This window comes from Aulonocara stuartgranti (genome assembly GCF_965226115.1).
Source record: "Aulonocara stuartgranti genome assembly, chromosome: 5".
In the NCBI taxonomy this organism is placed as follows: Eukaryota; Metazoa; Chordata; class Actinopteri; order Cichliformes; family Cichlidae; genus Aulonocara; species Aulonocara stuartgranti.
Window position 1 is genome coordinate 128,944 of NC_138943.1, and position 20,735 is coordinate 149,678.

At 44.5% G+C, this 20,735-nt stretch overlaps 1 protein-coding gene across 1 annotated transcript; it reads right to left on the minus strand.

Moving 5' to 3' along the window:
- Positions 1-1,096: 1,096 nt before the first annotated feature.
- On the minus strand, positions 1,097-19,075 carry LOC309706712 (potassium voltage-gated channel subfamily KQT member 2-like; the record flags this gene model as incomplete). Its single annotated transcript, XM_082533479.1, has 9 exons — positions 18,505-19,075; positions 17,812-17,962; positions 17,526-17,616; positions 16,033-16,159; positions 8,774-8,949; positions 2,612-2,737; positions 1,477-1,587; positions 1,303-1,398; positions 1,097-1,195 (listed from the first exon to the last, which is right to left on the minus strand). The coding sequence occupies exons 1-9, from the start codon at positions 18,635-18,637 to the stop codon at positions 1,097-1,099; spliced, it is 1,110 nt and encodes a 369-aa protein (XP_082389605.1). The 5' UTR covers positions 18,638-19,075.
- Between the last annotated feature and the right edge of the window lie 1,660 nt (positions 19,076-20,735).

The window sequence follows — 20,735 nt, forward strand, 5'->3', positions numbered from 1 at the left end:
ACCAAGACACCTCTTTGATAAGAGGTGCATGGTCATCACAAACATGTAAGAATTCCAGGTGCTTTCTTTCCAAGCTCCTCATAGTACCATGACAGACACACAGGTGTTAAACCTGGAAATATTTCTTTGTTCCCTGATTGCAGAGACTCAGAGGAACCATTTAAAACAAATTTAGGGTGATTGCTGCTGATGACTTAGACAACAGAGGGTTCACCTCTTGAACTTCACCAAAGGAAATATTCAAATAGAAGGATGTAAGGCAACATGGATCTAAAAGGCTTTTTGTGACAGCTGAACGTTTCTAAAGCAATGGTTGAATAAGATGTTGGGAAATCTGATGTGAGTCCTTGGAGAAGAGACCACGGACCTGGGAGAAGGTTCAGGCTGAACATCCTTCCTGCAGGGAGATAAAGATTGCCATTAATCACTGACTTTAAAGACGATTATTCATCAGATTATTAAAGATTATTATTGTTCTTCAGTTAAACACCAATGAGCCAAACAGTGACATGGTCAGCATGACATCACCCTTTGGTTTTGGATGTTCTAAATTCAATTCAGTTTAGTTTTATTTATTTAGCTCCAAATCACAGCACCAGTCGCCTCAAAGCGCTTTGTATCGTAAGGTCAAGACTCTAGAATCATATGACCCCCTATGAGCAGCACTTTGGCGACAGTGGGAAGGAAAAACTCCCTTTTAACAGGAAGAAACCTCCAGCAGAACCAGGCTCAGGGAGGGGCGGGGCCATCTGCTGTGATTGGTTGGGGTGAGAGAAGGAAGACAGGATAAAGACATGCTGTGGAAGAGAGACAGAGGTTAATAATAACTATTAAATGCAAAGTGTCTGTTAGCATTTTAGCTCCTGAAATGTTCTCAGGTGTTCTCAGGTTAGTTCAAGGAGGGTTTTTGGCTCACTGGTGCAGTTATGGTGCAGTCGTTGTGTGGAAACTTTCAGACCTGAATGAGAGTCCGGATTTGTTCTTGAGGTTCCTTAGTAAGTCCAACTGATTGAGAGGAGGGATCAACCTGCAGACACAAATTTTACAATCACACAGTTTCAGAATCCCTGAGGAGTGATTGGCTGCAGGTGCAGTCTTACCTATACATGGGGACAGACACTGTCCTCTCGTAATAATCCCAGGTAGATGTCAGATCGGTTCGGCTCAGATTTGTGGCGTAAACCCTCCAGGCCGCCTGTCGACACAGGAAGGAAGCAGCTGACTCCTAAAAGGTCTCACGTGAGGGTGCCAGTGTAGATTCTCACCGCACAAAGTCAGTGTGATGTCAGAGCATGGGCTCACCTGTACGAGTCCTGCTGCGGGATTTCGTCTCTTCTCAAAGTGTTTCTGTCTGTGCTGCTCCTGAACCTTCAGAGCAAAGCCAGAACCCAGAATCCCCTGAAGAGAAACACAGACAGGTGAGCTGGTACGAACAGGTGTCTCAGGTAAACCCAGGTAGATAAAAAACTGACTCACAGCCGGCAGAGCAAAGAATGAAACTCCAATCAGAGTGAAGGTTGCAGCCAGCAGACGTCCATTCCAGGTGATGGGGAACTTGTCTCCATAACCGATGGTTGTCAAGGTGATCTGAGACACAAACAAACAGACTACATCGTCCCATCACGGAGGAGGAAACACCAGTTGTTTCAGCTCAGGTGTACACACCTGTACCACACCTGTGCTGGATGTTCTGTCTGTACTGATTAGGTGAACGTGTTTTTTACTGCCATGCTTTTAGTTCATGTATTTTGTTTTGCACTATGCATATTTTATATGTCATTCGGTCATTTATTGCGGGAATTCTCATGTAGGAACTTTTGTACTGCATTGGTTCTGCTGGTGCACCTGAGTGAGGTGCACGGCCATGTTGAAGCAGGAGAGGCCAATTTAAGTTGGAGGAAGTTCAAATGTTCTTAAAAGTATGTGTGACGTGCTCAAAGCATGGGTCAGCCAGCGAGGTATGTTGTAGTACAGCGGTCCCCGACCTTTTTTGCTCCACGGACGGTTTAATGTCAGACAATATTTTCACGGACCGGCCTTTAAGGTGTGGCGGATAAATACAACAAAATAAAATAATACAACCGAGACAAAAGCAGTGGGATTTTGTAACAATAAGCGTGAATTCACTGTGTAATTGTGTAACTTTATTAGCAGCGTCCTCCTGAAATGCACCAACAACACAGAGTAACATCCTCCTCTCTGCCCCTTAATGCTCTCCGGTTGCTATGGTAATGGATAAATATTTATTTCAAAATAAGACACACAACTATAACACGGGAAAGATCCAGGGAAACAGTTAACGATAAAAACCCTGAAAACCATAAATTTCACACCCGCTGCTGTAGATCATTTATGTCTCTGTTTCACCCGTCTTACTATTTCATTGAATTTTATGCTGTGTTTGAGTTCGACGGTGGCGTCATTTGTGATCAAGGTGATGCTGTAACAACATCAATCCCGAGATTTTACAGCTCAGTAAAGCCAACCTCATGCCATCAGCAAGTGATGCTGTTTATACCTGCTGCTTTGCAGCTCAGATAACTAATCACAGGCAAACAGCACCTCACCTGATCTCAGGTGAGGTGTGGGTGTGTATGTGCATTCATCTTACCAGTCCCCACCAGAGGGCGTCAGCATATGTCTCAAACTGTTCATTATCTTCTTTTTCTGCCAGGTAAACGAGGAAACTTGCCAGAATGAGACACAAGAAGCCGATATACCAGGCTGTGATCAGCTCCTGCAGTGGGCGAGAGACTAGAGGGTAAAGTCAGGACAGAGGAGAGCCCGGGAGGCATCCTGCTCATGTGCTGAAACGCCTCAACTGGCTTCTAGTAGCACAGCAGCTACTTTAAGCTCCTCCACAGCTCGAGGTTCAGAATCTATGACACACTGAAAGTTAAGGATATTCCCTTAAGACTAATTTCCTCGTCCGTTAAGAGAAAAAAACAACTACACCTGTGAACTAGTCTAAAAGTAAGAAAAAAGTTTCGACTACATGACCTGACCGTTTATGACATCGAGTTTTGGAGGTGCCGGTCAGAGAGTGCACCCTGAATTTCTAAAAGTTTGTGGACTTGATGAATTTGAAGGGTGAGCCCTGCGTTTATGAGCTCTCCACCATGGACATGAAGCTGGTGCATGGTGACCTCTGCAGCACCAACTTGAATAGAATAAAATAGAATAGATCTTTATTGTCCTGTTACGAGAACAATAAAAGACAGTTTGGAATCTCTGTGTTAGCAGCCTGTAGATTTTTACATTGAAATTCCTTCAGAGAAACCAAAAAAGAGACTTAACGATGTTCCTGCACAGATCTGTACAAGTTATATACGCCATATAAAGGAGCAGCGTGATGATCGGTGGTAGTGCACACAGGGAGAGACCAGAGGTAGGAATGTTGGTTCCATTATAATAAATACAGTGAAAATGTCCGTACACGTTAACAGCACAGTCGACGTTAAATCAGGGTGGAGGCAGGACATGATGGGCTGGAGGTAGCTGGGCTCTGCTGGTTGGCAGTGTAAAGGTTTCACTGGAAGAAGGTTTCTGGATTGTTTTCCACAAACCTTTTCTCCGTACATATTGCAGTTGATTGTGTTGGTCCTTCTCCAGTTGTTGCGTCTGAGGTGGACAACTTCATCCCCAGATGTAACTAACCCAGATGCTCCTTAGTTGACTGGCTAGTTGAGGGTTAATGTTTTTCAAAATCATTTTAACAGCATCACCTCAAATCAAATCAAATCAAATCACTTTTATTGTCACATCACATGTGCAGGTACATTGGTACAGCACATGTGAGTGAAATTCTTGTGTGCGAGCTTCACAAGCAACAGAGTTGTGCAAAATACAATAATGTAAACAAGCAAAATACAAGAATGGCTACATCTGAAACTAATAAATATATGTACAATATATTAGAGATGGCACGATACCACTTTTTTATGTCCGATACCGATACCGATATCATGAATTTGGATATCTGCCGATACCGATATGAATCCGATATAGTGTTTTTTAATCAATAAAACTGTTTTTTAATATCTTGCTGCATTTTGTATAAGTTCATAGTCAAGTTTAAATAAACAACAGCACTAAAGCTATTCTGTTATACCTGTGTGTAAAAAGTACACTGCGCCCAAAATATTTCATAGTTCAGCACTGATCAATCTAATAAACTTAAACCTGCTCCATCCTTCCTATTCTGGTATTTTAAAGAGTACTTAGCAGAAATATTAAGCAACCTAACTAATAGGGTTGCAAACTACCAGCAAAAAAAAATAAAAAATAGGGAACCACCCTCCACCCTCCACTTTGTGATGCTTAATCGATGTAATCAACTTTAATTTGATGCAGTGTGAAAAAAAAATGCACAGAAATAAATTATTTTTTCAAGAATAATTAAATAGATTCAACATCTTTCTTCAACAGAATTGCAGACTGCACAGATGGTACTTTCCCAAAGGAAAAAGTACTATAGCTTACTAGGGTATATTAGACTTAACAGTTACTATATACAGTAATGGACTTCTATACATTTTACATCAGATTAAAACTTTGGGTGTAAGATTCAGATAATTATTTATTAAAAGCTCGACATTTTAAATGAGAATAAGAAAGAAAAGTATGTCTTTGTGCCCCCTTTTCCCTGTTCATGCCCTATCGGCCCCCTTGGCTAAACTTTGCTAGATCCGCCCCTGCACAGTTACAGCCGTCAGCTGTAGAAAAAGATCCTGGTGTAGAAAGTAATATTAAATAAATTCTAACAACAGCTTATCAAGCTTAAACGTGCTGCTGTTGTTCAGCCGCTGGTTTCCTCTTTCTGGTGCAAAGTGGGCCAAAAACAAACAAGAGAGACGGAGTCGCGACAGAAAAGCCGATCAGCTGATCGTTAAGCAGTTTCATGAAGTAGCGGCAGGAGAGAGAGAGAGAGAGAGAGAGAGAGAGAGAGAGAGAGAGAGGCACTTGCTCCATATATCAGTTGTTAAGCTTAACGCAGGAATGCTTTACAAACATTCAGAGAGGAACTTACACACTTGCTTTACTTCTCTCTGGGATAACTTCCTCGGAGATGAAATGCTGGTTTGGTAGCGAGACTACAAATACACACAGCCGCTGTATCACGTGACCACACTGCTCCGACGTGCTACGGTTATGAGACGAGTTACGCCATGTCGCAAGTTTTGTGAGGTGCTTTTTTGATATTTAATGGATCGGATTACATTTTTTATTTCTCGCCGATATCCGATCCAGTAATTTAGGTCAGTATCGGACCGATACCGATACGTAATATCGGATCGGTCCATCTCTACAATATATAATAGTATATGCATTTCTGGATGTGTATACTAAATATCTTTCTACGTGTGTGTGTGTGTGTGTGTGTGTGTGTGTGTGTGTGTGTGTGTGTGTGTGTACACATATTTTACAAATTAAATAGAGTAAACAATAAATAACTTATAGTTGGCTTCCAGCGTTTGCAGAGTGATTGATACGTGTAGGCAAAGTCTCTGATGCTCTCAGCCTCTTTTTGGACTGTGCTCCGCACTCTCTCAGCCAGCTCATCCTCATAGTCTCCTGACAGGAACGCATTATTTCCAGGTTTGGATTTTATGGGATCCCTTGAAGTTCCAGGTAGAACATTACAAAGAGTAGCCATAAGCCCCTCGTCAGTGAGTGGGTTGAGGCCCAAGAAGTCTTCCCCCCTCTCTACGTACTGAAGAGGATCAGACTCATCAGCTTTTCCAAATGTTGGAAAAGGCACTTTGATAGGCCTCTTCCCCCCATTCTACTCCTCGTTTCACCTCGGACGGTTAGCTGGTTACAACCTGGGTTGGCCAGCCACTCTTAGATGTTTCTCTCCAAATATGTCGTCTGAATAGGTTTGCAACCCTGCATGTCCAGGTGCCGGGACAGAGAGAAGGATCCTCTTTTATCGGTTGGATGACATCAGGTATGAGTTTTGTGGTTATTTGAGTGTACTGGTCCTTTAAACTTCACTCGTTTGACAAGTTGTTTTCTGTGAGATTTGTGTTCATTTGTTCCATTTGAAAAACTGTTTTTTTTGTGTGTTCAGTGCTCGTTTTTAGCTCCTCCTCCTAGTCGTGTTGGTTCTCCACAGTTATTTAGGCCGTTCCAGAATATCCTGATCAGCAATATTTGATGACGTGAACAGATTCACTTCCTGTGTTCTTTAATCGATTTTCCAGGAGGAGAGTTGGACAAGTTTAAAGGAGCACCGAGCTCACTCAGATCCATAGCCCGCAGTGAATTATGGGAGGAGAGTTTCATTTGCTGATACCGTCTGGATTTCCAAGGGTGACCCAGCACTGGGAGCAGTTTTGTGTTTCTGTTGGGTTGTTTCAAATAAAGTTTTTTCTGTCTTTATTTAATGGGTTTATAATTAATGAATGAGTCCCATCCGAGGTGTCATTTTTCTATTTGTCAGTTTATATAATGAAGGTGTGGGGGTAGCAGTCAGGTACAGCAAACCTCACAAAGGATGTAAACATGTAACAGAGCTTACCACCCTCAGCATGAAACAAACCACGGTTTCTCTCATAAAACTCAAACGGATTCACACACTGAAAATACTCATCCTTTAATCTAAGTGTAGTTCACGGCTCATGTTTGGTCCACGTTTTATCGCTCACCAGTCCACTGCAGTGACAAACGAAAGGCGTCTCAAACCAGCTGTGCACAGCTGCACACAAAGTACAGCCTGGAGCAGCGCCTCACTGCCACCTCCATCCACAAAGAAATCCTCCTGCGTCAGAGCCAGACGATCCCCGGTGCTTTCCACTGGCGTGCTTCTTTTGAAGGCTGTCAGTGGGGCCTTCCACCCAGAAACACTGGGCTGGTCCGCTCCGTGTCGAGGACCACTCCAAAAGGAATTGGGGGTGTGGCAGTGAGTTTGCATGAGGCGATCCGAGTTCAGAGCAGCAGACAAGTGAGCACTGGCCATACGTTCATCCTTTGATGAACACGCATACGAAGTCAGATTCCTTTGCAGAACGTAGATAATTCAGCATCGTCAGCAGGTTCCATTCCACACAGGTTCTGGTCCGCACAATCACGCATTCGGATCCACACATGGCTGAACGTCTTCATGCGTTCTTAAGTCCTTTGTCAGTTCTCCCAGTCACAGCTCGCACTTTCGCTATACACCTAATGGCTCATAACAGCAGCCCCACTGTCCTGCGTCCCCACATGTCTACAAACCAAATCCAAAAGACTGGATGGTCAAACCCCCACGATCACTCCAAAGTCCAAGGTCCAACGATCACTCTGAGCCTGCTTCCTAACACTGGAGACCACAGGTGTCGAACTCCAGGCCTCAAGGGCCGGTGTCCTGCAGGTTTTAGATGTAACCTTGATACAACACAGCTGATTTGAAGGCTAAATGACCTCCTCAACATGTCCTGAAGTTCTCCAGAGGCCTGGTAATGAACTAATAATGTGATTCAGGTGTGTTGACCCAGGGTGAGATCTAAAACCTGCAGGACACCGGCCCTCGAGGCCTGGAGTTGGACACCCCTGCTGTAGACCAAACTTTCCTGAGATCTGGTCATCTTCCAGGATACTCTGACAGGTAAACAGTAGGGGCGCAGCGAAACACATAATTCACGGTTCGATATTTTTTTGATACAAAAAAAAATGTTCATGCTTTTTGAATTTATCATTTATTAAAATTATAAATATATATTTTAACTCAAACGTACAGTTTTTAAATTTAATGTTGCTGAAACAACAAAGGGATAAAATAATAAATCTATCTGATCGAGAAATCACTCACTGTTAACGAGCGTTAACGAGCTAACTGCGCTAACGCAGTAGTTCCCACCCATGTAATTGAGCATTGCGTGGCACATCCAACATACTGTTTTACTTTAGTCCATGACTCGCTTACCTTCAGGGTCATACGTCACATGAAAACCAAAATAGTTCCAAACGCCAGATCTGAATGAGGGTGGGGGAGGTTCAGTTTGCCATGTTGCAATGAGCTTAGCTTCTGTCTGCTAGCTTGCGCTGCGCTCAGTGAATCGACAGTGCAGCCTAGGCGGAGTAGTCGAACGCAGATCCACTGAGCACTCAACACAGACAGCATCGTCAGAAGAAAAGTTGATAAAATAAATTACAAATTTTGTATTGTTCGATACGTATGCGTACCGAACCGAAAGCACTGTATCGAACGGTTCAATATCGGTACGAGTATCGTTACACCCCTAGTAAACAGGTAACCAACAAAAATAGACTGACTCTAAATTTTATTTATACTCTTTTCTATTTTGAGGTATATGTGAAACATTGATCTAATCAATAACTCCGATCAATACAGATGAAAGTAATAAACCAATACTGCAGCTCAGTGTTGTGGTTTCTCTAATACTGTAGACCTGGTGGGGTTAAGCACAAGCTTTGACCTTTGACATCCATCAGTCTGGGTGCCAGCTGAGCTCAGTGGGTGAGCGGGCGACCACACAACTGCAGAGCAGCAGCTCGGGTTCGAGCCCGACCCGTGGCCCTTTGCTGCGTGCCATCTCCTCCCTTTCTATTCAACCTTCACTTTCAACATCCAATAAAGTCATAAATACTTTAAATAGTGGACCAATCTTAGATCTGTAAATATTCTGATTCTTTGATTTCAGTCAGTTTTTAAACTTTCGTGTCCTGTTCCAGATTCTCAGTGTTTCATCACAGTGAGCATTAGCTGATCTGTAACCACCGACAAGTCAGCGCCACGTCAGCTGGCGTCACTCAGACATACGAGTTTTACCTTGCTGTGAGCGTAGACCACCGATCCCAGCAGCTTCCAGGTTCCTCCTCGGCGATCCATACGGATCATTCGGAGAATCTGAAGGAACCGCAGTGACCTGATGGCCGACGTAGCGAAGACGTTTCCCTGAGTCCCTGCAGCCAGGACTGATATGGATGCTATGAGCACCATGATGTCTGCAGACAGACAGGTAACAGGTAGGTCAGAGATGGCTTTTCTAATTGTACCATCATGAACTGGTCCTTTCCATTAGCACTGGTAGTTATTCTTCTAACATTGCCCCACTGGCACAAACCCACGGGGTTTTCTGTTTTCATTACAGACGCTGCAGCTTGGGTCTGTCTTTGAAATCATCATGTTACTTATCACTTTTAATAATAATGATGATAATACATTTTCTTTTATGTACCTTTCAAAACACTCAACGTCACCTTACGCAGAAGAAAAGACAATGCAGTGTCTCAAAAATGAGTTAATAAAACAAGATTGGACCATTGTATATAAACACAAGGATGTCAATAAAGCCTATGAGGCATTCTTAAGCATATTCATGGCTTTTTTAGAGGAAAACAGCCTACTTATTGAAGTCAACAGGAAAGATAAGTATGCAGGAAGACCATGGATGACAAAGGGACTGCAAAATGCCTGTAAAAAAAGAACACCTTACATAGAGAATTCATTAAAAAGAGAACTACAGAATCGGAAAAGAAATATAAAAAGTATAAAAATAAATTAAGAGAACTTGTAAAAAAGAATACTTCATCAAAAAGTTAGAAGATAATAAAGAAAGCATGAAAGGGATATGGAAGGTATTAAATAGTATAATAAAAAATGGACCAAGGACTAATGACTACCCTGGGTAGTTTATGGAAGGGACAAATACTATTAGTAAAATGAACGAAATAGTAAATGGATTCAATAAATTTTTTGTAAATATAGAGCCAAAACTGGCTGCAGAAATAAAGGTTGGTATGATAGGAAGGGAGGAAACATTGAAAGGAATGCAAGTTCAATGTTTCTAAGAGCAGTGGAAGAGAAGGAGATATATGATACTGTCAGTGGACTTAAGAACAAAACGAGTACTGACTGTCATGATATTGATATGGTAACGGTAAAGAGAGTAATTGATGGTATTGTAAAACCACTACAATATATTTTTAATTTGTCTTTCCAGGATGGGGTTTTTCTACAAAAAATGAAAGTTGCAAAAATTATTCCCATTTATAAATCAGGTGAAAAGCATTGTTTTACAAATTATAGGCCAGTGTCGGTACTCTCCCAGTTTTCTAAGATACTGGAAAAACTATTTCTAAAAAGATTTGATAGCTTTGTGGATAAACATGATTTGTTGGCAAATTGCCAGTATGGGTTTAGAAATAATAGATCAACAGTTTTGGCATTGATGGATTTAATGGAAGAAATAACAGAATGTATGGATAACAAGAAGTATGCACTAGGAGTCTTTCTAGATCTAAAAAAAGCATTTGATACTGTTGACCAGGAAATTCTAAAAATCAAACTGGAAAAATATGGGTTCAGGGGTGTGCTACTGGATTGGATAAACAGCTATGTGATGAATCGACAGCAATATGTACAAATAAATGAGATTAAATCTTTTTTTTTTTTTTTTTTTTTCTAAATGACATCAGAAACAGCAGTATGCGACATTACGTGATGGCAGAGCTTCAGTTCATCCTTTGTCATTTTTTTTTTTTTTTTTTTTTTTTTAAATAAATAGGACAGGGGGAATGAATGAGAGAAAGAGGGGGAGAGAAAGAAAGAAAACCAAAGGGGAGAAGAGACGGTGAGAAGGGGGGGGAAGAGAGAGAAAAAAAAAAAAAAAGAACTCCTGGGTCACCTGTATGGAGAAAAAAAAACAAACAAACAAAAAAACAAACAGAGGAGACAGCAAACAACAAAGAGCAACATAATAATAGAGAAAACAAAGCACCATCACAATAAACTAGCTAGTCATAGATATCAATATTTACTAAGTAATAAACGATATTGTGCAGCACGCAAGATAGACAGCGCACAGTGTGCTTTGAGGCAGCAGCCAAGAAAGCTTTAGTCCGCGTCTGTGAATACCCATGTGTGCATACCTGTGTGGATCAGCATGCTTGCATTCCAAAGGTTTCTCCATGTAATGATCTGCTAGGGAGTGTGGGGGGGCCACAGCCCCGTCCTCCAGGGTGTGAAGCGGGTATGGAGGAGATCAAAACTCCAGACATCCAGAGGCCCCCAGAACACAAGAGACCATGGAAGACCAACAGAGGGGCAGCCGCGCCACTGTCCCAGTAAGAGCTGAGGAGAGTCCCAGATGAGGGCTCGCCCAGCAGCCGCGGAGCAGAAGTCAGGGGGAGTTGCAGTGACGCGCCCGTGAGCTCCGCCGGCCCCCAGCTGTGCCTGAGTGACCGAGCCCCAGGCCGAGAGGCCGGGGGCACCCCACCTCCAGAGGGGCCCGAGCGAGCCCCAGGCCCCAGGCCCCGACAAGCGGCCGCCAAGGAGTGAGCCGGTGTGTACCCGGACGCCCACCCCCAGACACAAAGAACCACCAACGCACCGACACCTGAGGGAGTCCGCCACCGGCAGGGGAAGTGGTGGTGGGTGGAGATAGGCCTCCAAACCTTGGAGGGCCTGAGGTGTCCCCAGAGAGGTGGCGTCTGATACCCAACCTGACATATAGACACAGACATACAGGCACACACAGACACAAACATCCATTCCCACCCTCATGCTCTCATATGCACTCACTCCACACTCAACCAACGTGGAGACAGACATAAAGAGACGCTGTACACACAATCACACTCCCCAAGCGTACTCTACAAACCGGGTCTAGGTACCCTTGCCCCTGGAGGGGGGAACTGCACCCAGACCCAGGTGGTGTTACCCTTTTCCCTGCGGTGGGGAGAGGCAGACCACCCCGACTCCGCAGCAGCAGGGAGGCCCCACACCCCAGACCGCAGTCGGACGGCCAACTCCTCCTCCTAGCCCTCCCGCTCCAGCAGGCCGCAGAGAATGGGGGTGGGAGAAGACTCCAAACCTCCCTCCACCCGCTCATTGTAGTGTTGATGCATATGTGTTCTAAGGTGCAATTAAAACCCAGGAGGGCATGGAGCTACCTGCCAAGGAGCAGCAGGTAAGCGCATAGTCCCTCCTGCTAGCCCTCAATGACTAAGTGTATTTAAAATTGAGAGGTGGGCAACGACGTCAGGGGTGAGGTGTACACCCTGATGGTAATTTGGACTCCGTGATTGTGCCCACCCCCAAGATCCTATATGTATGTGTAATGAGAGTGTGAATAATGTGAATGTCTAGGTTGTGGGATAAAATTGAGGCAGAGGCAGCCAGAAGGGGACGGGGGGGGGGGGGGGGGGTAGCCTCCTCTGCACCCTGGTGACATACCCCCACTCCAAGGCCCTGCATGTGTGGGTGGTTGTGGAGGAGCGGGAAGAGGGAGGCAGCTGGAGATGGGGAGGGAAGGAAGGGAGGGGCAGGTAACCCCTCCCTGGGGCCAGCTCCCCCGCTGACCCCAGTAGGCACTCCCACCCTTCGCGACCCGCCAGGGAAGGGGGGCCCAGGCCCATCAGACCGGGGCCCAGTGCAGTAGCGCCCTCCGGCTCCACAGAGCCCTGGACAGTCCACCCAACCCCACCACAGAGAAAACTGCACCCACCCCACCATCCACACATCTTCCAGACTACATAAGACGGTAAACGCCCAGGCTGAGATCTTCCTCCACCTCTCCTGTATCTCCCCCTCCTGCAGAGAGTTCCTGAAGAGAAGAAAGCTCCTGCAAGATGTGACCATCCCCCCCACCAGTTGAAGAGCCCCCCAGGCGGCTCGACGCACCGGCGGCACCCTGCTCCAGGGCCGGGCCCCCATGCACCCACCCGCCCACAACCCCGGCAACACACCAACCAGGACCCAAGCCCCCGAGGCCCGGCCCGGGCCCCAGCCCAGAGACGGAGCGCCCCCAGAACCTCACGCCCATCCCGGACCCACCCAGGGCCAGCCAGGTTGCCAGGTCAGTAACCCACGTCCGTCAGCACAGACCCTCCCCTAGCCCCGCTGCACGCAGCCGCGAGGAAACAGTCACCTGAGAGCCAACAGAGCCCCCAACCGGACGTGACCGCTACCCCGGGTTGAGCCCCCCAAGGAAGATGCCTCCGGGGAACCCCCCGACGCCCTAAGCCTGTCCCTACCCCCTCACCAATCACAACAGTGAAGGCGGGACCAAACTATGACCCCCCCACCCCCACTAGGTGATGAGATTAAATCTAAAATGATGGATATTGAATGTGGAGTAAAACATTGTATATGTTATATTGTGCTTTGCTATTACCATACATGAGTTATTGTGTAGAGGTTTGGGGAAATACATATAAAAGTAATATTCAGACTATAATCATAATGCAGAAAAGGGCCATTAGACTAATAAATCAGGAGGGGTATAGGGCTCACACAAACGCACTCTTTATTAGGACGCAAGCTATAAAATTCCAGGATCTGGTGAAGTTTAAAACTATATAAGGTAAGGAAAGGGATGCTCCCAATCGAAATAAGTAAATGGTTCTTAGAAAGAGAAGGGAGGTATAATTTTAGAGGGAAGTGGAATTTAAAATTACAAAGAGTAAGAACAAGGTTGAAAAGGATGTCTATTTCAATAGCGGGAGTTAAATTCTGGAATGAGTTAAAAGAAGAAATAAAGGTCAGCAGTGATATAAACCAGTTTAAAATAAAACTCAAAAAAGAAATTTTAAATAAGTATAAGAATGAAGAAAATGCAATGAACCCAAGACAGCAGTCAAACTCATGTTTATTTTCTTCTGCAAATTAGCAAATCTAAATATAGTTTCAGTTGAACATGTGAAAATATTTTTTTGAGATGTTATGTTCTAAGTTGAAGGCATTGTATACGTTTTTGTTGTTCAAATTTAGATGATGAGGATGTAAACCTGTAAACCTCCTTTTCAAACAACTGTATGGAATGATTTTATGAAACGTTGGTGAATGTATATGTTTGAAATAAAAAAGAACTGAACTGAATAAAACAACAACAGACATAAATACCAATTTGATAGGGTTTGATTTGTTTGTGGAGGACGAGTCGAGATCTTTTATAGATTTTATGTTCCAGGCAACAACCTTTAGCTTTAAGCTGACTGAAATAAACCATGGTGCAACACAGAAGGAGCCAAGGCGTCTAAAATGTCATCAAGTCCATCATTAAATGAGCGTTTAATCAGGGAAGGACAGAGGATTTATACTCGGGAGGCAGTCAGTACGACTCAAAAGAGTGTTCAAATTAATGCCCCTGATGTTGCAAAATGAGATGACAAATGAAGTTAAATTAACATTAAAGATATTCACATGTGGTCAGAGGTGGGGAGATAAGCTGTTGTACAGCAGGGGTGGGGAACTCCAGGTGTCCTCCGGGTGTTAGATATCACTCTGTGTCACCCAGGATTAGTTCATTAGCAGGCCTCTGGAGAACTACAAGACATGTTGTTGACTGGATCCTACCCAGGCTACCATGTGGCAAGAGGCAGGGCTAACACAGACAGCCATTTACATTCACACCTACGGCCAATGTAGACTCCCCAGTTTACCTAACCCCACTAACTGTGTGTCTTTGGACTGGGAGGAAGTCGGAGTACCTGGAGAGAACCCACACAGACCAATGACATCCAGACAGCAACAGAACGCTGGCAGAGAGTCGGAGAGGGCGACTGTGGCCAGTGGACTACGTAGGAAAAGCAGGGTAGTCCAGATGAGCACAGACCCCCAAAACAACACGTTAATCCACAAAGCTGCTGAAGATGAACCACGGGAGGGCTTCGGACCAGTGAGAACACAGGTTATGGGTGGGAGTTAACAAACATTAACAACAGGTAATACAAGGCTCACCAACATGCCAGCAGCAGCTAGTCGCACCAGCGTTCACTCCCACGAAGAAGCTGTTATGAAGACAACACCCAGATTTCCTTCCCTCTTAAACCCGCCTCCTGCTCTCTAACCTGCTGTTGAGCTGATGTTAAAACCTGGCTCTCACAAAAAGTCCTCAAACTCAATGAAAGCAATGTTTTAGTGATTTATCCCACTCACTGACAGACCATGACATTTCCCACTGTCCCTCCATACCTACATGTTGTATAAAAAACATCCGTAAGACGACTGCAGCAGCTGGACTCCTGGCACATGCATGTTTAGCTCAGTCTTAAACTTCCAGCTTAGTTCTGTTGATCAGCACCTTCTAATAATTCCAGACTGACTGCTTGACTCATACAAGCAACCGTGAATTCCCAGCCCCGAAACTCTGGAATCATCTTCCCAACTGCAAACATACTTCCTCTCATCAGCTGTTTCAGCTTCAGACTAACTTAAACTATAACTCTAACTTTAATTATTCAAATTTTTATTATTCATTTATTTTGTTGTACTTTTACTCCTGAGGGGGGGCTAACACACAGACAACCATTCACACTCACATTCACACCTATGGGCGAATGACCAGTTACCCCAACCCTATGATAACTCCTACATCATTTGTGTTGCATTGTGTACTCGCTGTGCAGCACTTGGTGAACATCTGTTGTGTTTAGATGTGCTGTATAAAAGTGTGCTGTGCAGTGCTGTCCCTGCCAACAGAGGCCTTAGCTGTGAGGCAGAGCTCTGGGGTTTGTTGTACGCTCTGACCTTGAGGTCCCCTCCTGTCTCTAATGTTTTTCACCTGTGGATAATCTCTTTCTCTGTACAACGATGGAGTTTGTTTGGCAATACTGTTAAAACCCTTCTGAGACTGATGGGCAACATTTGCTTCTCTAAGATCACTTTGATGTCTTTCCTCCTGTGTTAACACGCCTGAATGCTGCAGAGCAGCTGCTTTCATCAGCAGCTCATGAGTTCATCAGCAGTAAGGCTGGATGGTCCAGCTCCACCCTAAACACAGTTGGAGATGCTGAGCTGAAGGGAGTGAAGTGAAACCACAGCCTCCGCCTCCACAGGTCCTTCTCACCACCAACTGAACTGTCTCTAGTTGAGGGTGAAGAAGAGGAACAGAGTAGCAGAGGTTACACAGCAAACAAGCGGTGGGATCGACTTCGGCGTGACTTTTAAACTCTACAAACCTTCTGCAGAGGAAGTAAAGACCTTTAGAAGGTCCTCGGGGATATTTGTGGATGAAGCTCAGAGATAATGAAGCAGACGTGACACAGACTGAACGTGACCAACAAACACACTCAGCTCTGACCCACCGATGACGCAGAAGGGCTTCCTGGCGAATTTCAGTCGACCTCGCCACCCTCTGTACCGACAGCAACACCCGGCAGCCCAGATCCTCACCATGTACTCCACCCCGAACACCACGATGGTCACCACCTCCTGTTACACCACAACAACACGCTGTTAAAGATCAGAGCAGCACGTATGTGCTCAGAAGAATATATCCAGCTTTATGTGAAGAATGAAACACTGCAGCTGAACAGAACCATCAATAACTTTATTTTATATTTGTTTCATCTCCGCTTCAAGCACCATCACGTGTGCGATCAGCTCCACGCTGAGCCAAACCTTAGACACTAGCTAAGCAGGGGTGTCCAACTCCAGGCCTCGAGGGCCTGCATGTTCTAGATCTCACCCTGGGTCAACACACCTGAATCACATGATGAGTTCATTACCAGGCCTCTGGAGAACTTCAGGACATGTTGAGGAGGTCATTAAATCAGCTGACATGTCTAAACCTGCAACACCGGCCCCTGAGGCCTGGAGTTGGACACCACTGAGCTAAGCCTTCTGCTCTGCTTTCTGTGATTTGCATAAAAAATATGGTACAAAATTTGAAAACATATTGTTTTGGGGTTTTTTCACTTCTTATATCTTCACAAGTTTTTAGGCTGTATTTTTTTGAAAGATGGTGCGTCTCTCTCAGACGTTTTTTTAACAGTGAAATCTGCATCAGTGTTTGAACATGACGGTCTAAAAAAAGATGGAAGTGTGACCCTTTCCCTGCCTGGATCTCTAATCTGGGACCGACACATTCAAACTATCTGCAGTTCAAATATGACAAAAACTTTATATATGTGCTGCTGAGGACTCGGGGGGGCAGGGTGTCAATGTTACTAGTTGTCTTTTGCATCATACTGCAAAAGACAACTAGTAACATTTGTGATTTTTATATAAATATTTCACAATACTAAAAACAAAGTGTGTAGAATGATTTTCATCAAGAACTTGTTGGTCATAAAGAAAATGACATTTTCATTCAGGTTTCATGCTGTGTATCAGTAAATACGACTTTGTTGTACCACAAAAACAAAAATATATTATTAGATCGTCCAAATTCTGGAGTTTAACCGTGTTAAATATGTAGACTGACTCTACCAGCCTACTTTGTTGAGTCTAATATTTCAGTTTAAAGTATTACTGTAAACTGAAAACAGAACACATATTTAACACACAGCACAGTCTGATGCTACATGAAGTTTTATTATCATAATATCATTATATATATTATAATTAGCATCACTCTGACATTTCCTGTCTGTTCCAAAGATCCTGGTTCAGTTTCATTCCGAGTGGAAATTTCAGGCTTTTGTCTTTGGAAATATCCATGTTCAAACATTGCCTCGAGTTTCAGTGTTTGAGAAAAAGGCCTGAAAGTTGGTCGATCTAAAATATTCACATGGACATATGTGGACACAAATGTAAGCACACTGGCGACGGTCGAGCGTGATGTTTGCGTGGTTACCAGGATGTAGAGCGCGTCCTCGGAGCTCTTCTCGTACTCTCTGATGGTGGAGAACACAGACAGAACCAGGCAGGAGAACACCAGCAGGAACCTGAACACAGAACAGGAAAGATCTGCATTTCAGGGAAAATAAACATTAGTGAGGTGACCTCACTCTGAGAGACGGCTGTGGGGAAGAGAGGGCGGGAATATTAAGGACCGCCCAGCTGTCCCCACCTGCTAAATCCCACTTTTCTCCTGCTCGTTACATTGGTGCGCGCACGCAGGTGTGCGGACAGGTACGTACACATAGGCGTGGTAGATAAAGGCCCATCCTCGGGGTCTCTCCAAGACGTTGTACAGGAAGTTCTGCAGGCGTCTGTAGAGGGCGTTTCGTTTGGGAGGTTTCTTCCCCCCGGAGACGCTGCTGCGCTGCCGCCGAGGCCCCTCGTCTCCACCTAGACACAGAAACATGTCAGACAGGCACACGGACGCTTACATGTGCTGCTGAGGACTGGGGGGCAGTATGGGAGTGATGTGGGAGTAAACCCTCTGTCTGTGATGGGCAGCCAATCAGAGGAAAGCAGAATCAGAAATACTTAATTATTAATCCCAGCATGTGGTCACAGTAAGAACAGTAACGAACAAGGAAAAACAATCCAGTTATTATTTACTAATTAATAATATAATTACAGAAAAGCTCTTAAAGGGGGAGGAGCTAAAACAGCCTGTTTCAGACTGAGGATGATCTGAGGTGTCCAGAGCAAGATACAGAAGGATTATTCTGAGCTGTGAATCATGCAAAGCTGCTCCGGTGCATCAGCCAATCGCATTCAAGCCTCCTCTCAGTAAACACCTGCACCATGAAGCTGATTGGTCCTAACCTTCAAGAGAAAGGTTTGCAGGTTTTCGTGACAGAGTGACCACGTGACATGTCCAGTATACGTTTAAGTGAAATCAGCTGCTTTGGTTATTAAAGGTAACACACACAGCTGCTCACCCGCTATGAGCAGAGCACCGTCCCTACTGGAGTCCGTCCCTCCGGCCTCCAAACCCACGAAGCCGACCTTCAGCTTCTTCTGGTCGGCCTGCGCTCCGGGGAACACCCCGCCGTTGCGAGATTTCTGCACCATGACGGACCGACGATGTGCACCGATTCACCGAGCTACAGCCAGCCCGCGGACCGAGCATCGAGGCCGGGCAGGGCCGGCGGGAGCATCGGGGCCGAGGAGGAGGAGAAACGGAGAGGAGGAAGCGGAGGATGCAGCACAGACGAACCGCAGATTGGCTGATCAGCAGGTTTTTGACTTCCCGCACGAGGAAGGAAACAGAATGACGTCACCGCGTCAGAAACATTGATCACTTCGATCAGCTGCAAAAAAAAAGAAAAAGAAAAAAAAAGCGTGGTCGCTTATCACCGTCTCCACGGTAACGTGATGTCAACGGCGGTCACCATAGCAGCACGAGGTGTGGGCGGATAGAGATTGTGGCGACAACATCATTAACCAAAGAACCAATCAGGTTGGTGATGACGACAGACCCTGCAGCGTCAGCAGAGCCTGGTGACAGTGGGAATGAAGAACCCTTCTCTGTCCTCAGTAAACTGAAGCCATTTTCCTGCTTCAGAATCAGAATACTTTATTGATCCCTGGGGGAAATAATTTTTTATTACAGTGCTCCATTATAAACAAACATTAACAAGACAGACAATACACTAACTAAGAATAGCACAATATATACATATACATAAAAGTCACTTATTAATAAATAGCTGAAAGCGATGTCCGCCCTCTACATTGATGAAGAGGAGGTAGAAAGGGTATTTATTTATTTATTTATTAACCTTTATTGACCCTGTGCACGAGAAAATGCTAACTTCCTGGTTTGAGACCGGATGTGGGGTTGTACATTTCCGGTAGCTTTACTTTGCGGTCAATCGCTACTGTGAAGATATCCTCCAAAACCATGTCCAAAACTCGAAAACAGAAAGATGGCGTTAAGTTACAAAGAGCAGAAGGTGGGAACACTCACCGCTGCTGTGTCATAAAAAATCCAATGATCAATTTTGACGTTTAAAGCGTTTAGATCGATCAGTTGTTTACATCACTCAACACAAGCTGAACTGCATTACTGCAGCAGAAGACACATCGTCCACACTCAGAAGCACATCTCTGTATAGTGACTGGTCTCATGATTCAAACAGGCAAATGTTCAGCATTCAAACTACAGCTGAAGAACAGTCAAACCAGATGTTTCCCGTTATGTCGAGATCAGCTCATCAAGTACACACCTACACAGCATGTTAACAAACCGTGAGAAAAAGCCACACAAAAATGAATGATTGCTGGTAACGGTTTCTATACATTAGTATGTACAAAGGGTATGTTGTGACTTACCTTCAAAATTACAGCGGTCCCTCGCTATAACGCGGTTCACCTTTCACCTTGCTGTTTCGCAGATTTTTTAGTGCAAGTTTACGCTTTTTATTTTTTTACGTCACATTGTGTCCTGCGTCCTGATCGCTGCAGACGATCTCCTCCGTGACGTCTCTCCTGTACAGTACAGAATCGCTGCATCGATGCTAGCAGTGTGACTGAAGTGCAGTGCTGTATGTCCACGATGTCCACGAAACGTTTTGCACCGTCAAAAAATAAAATTGGCTGCTTGATTTCACCTCTCGCTGGTTATTTTTAGAACATAACACCTGCGATAAACGAGGGACAGCTGAGACATATAACATCTGAATCCATTTTCTCTTTTGCTCTGAGGCGCAGGGAAAAATATTGACAAGTCGATGAACATCATTTACAGATATGTTGGGTAAATGCCTGAGACATCTATAGAAATGTAAATCGCCGCTTGATTCATTCATTTGCTTAACTTGTTTTGGACCGTAAACCAGGCGCGAATAGGACACCGGAAACAAAGCTCCCCACAGGAGTTTCCGCACCGGAAGTAACATATGCTAACGTGCACATAGTCAATTTAACCAGGAAGATCCCATTGAGATTAAAAACCTCTTTTTCGAGGAAGACCTGGCCAAGATAGGCAGCAGCAAGTGTCTCACAGTTACAGAAATTACTCAATTAAAGACAGGCAGCAAAAACACACCTGCAAAAATTAATGAAAAAATAAATAAATAAAATAAAATTCAATAAAATTCTAGTAAAAATTTAAAATTCTGTTTAAATGAAAATTACTCTAATTGAAACAGTTGCATGTTATGGACTT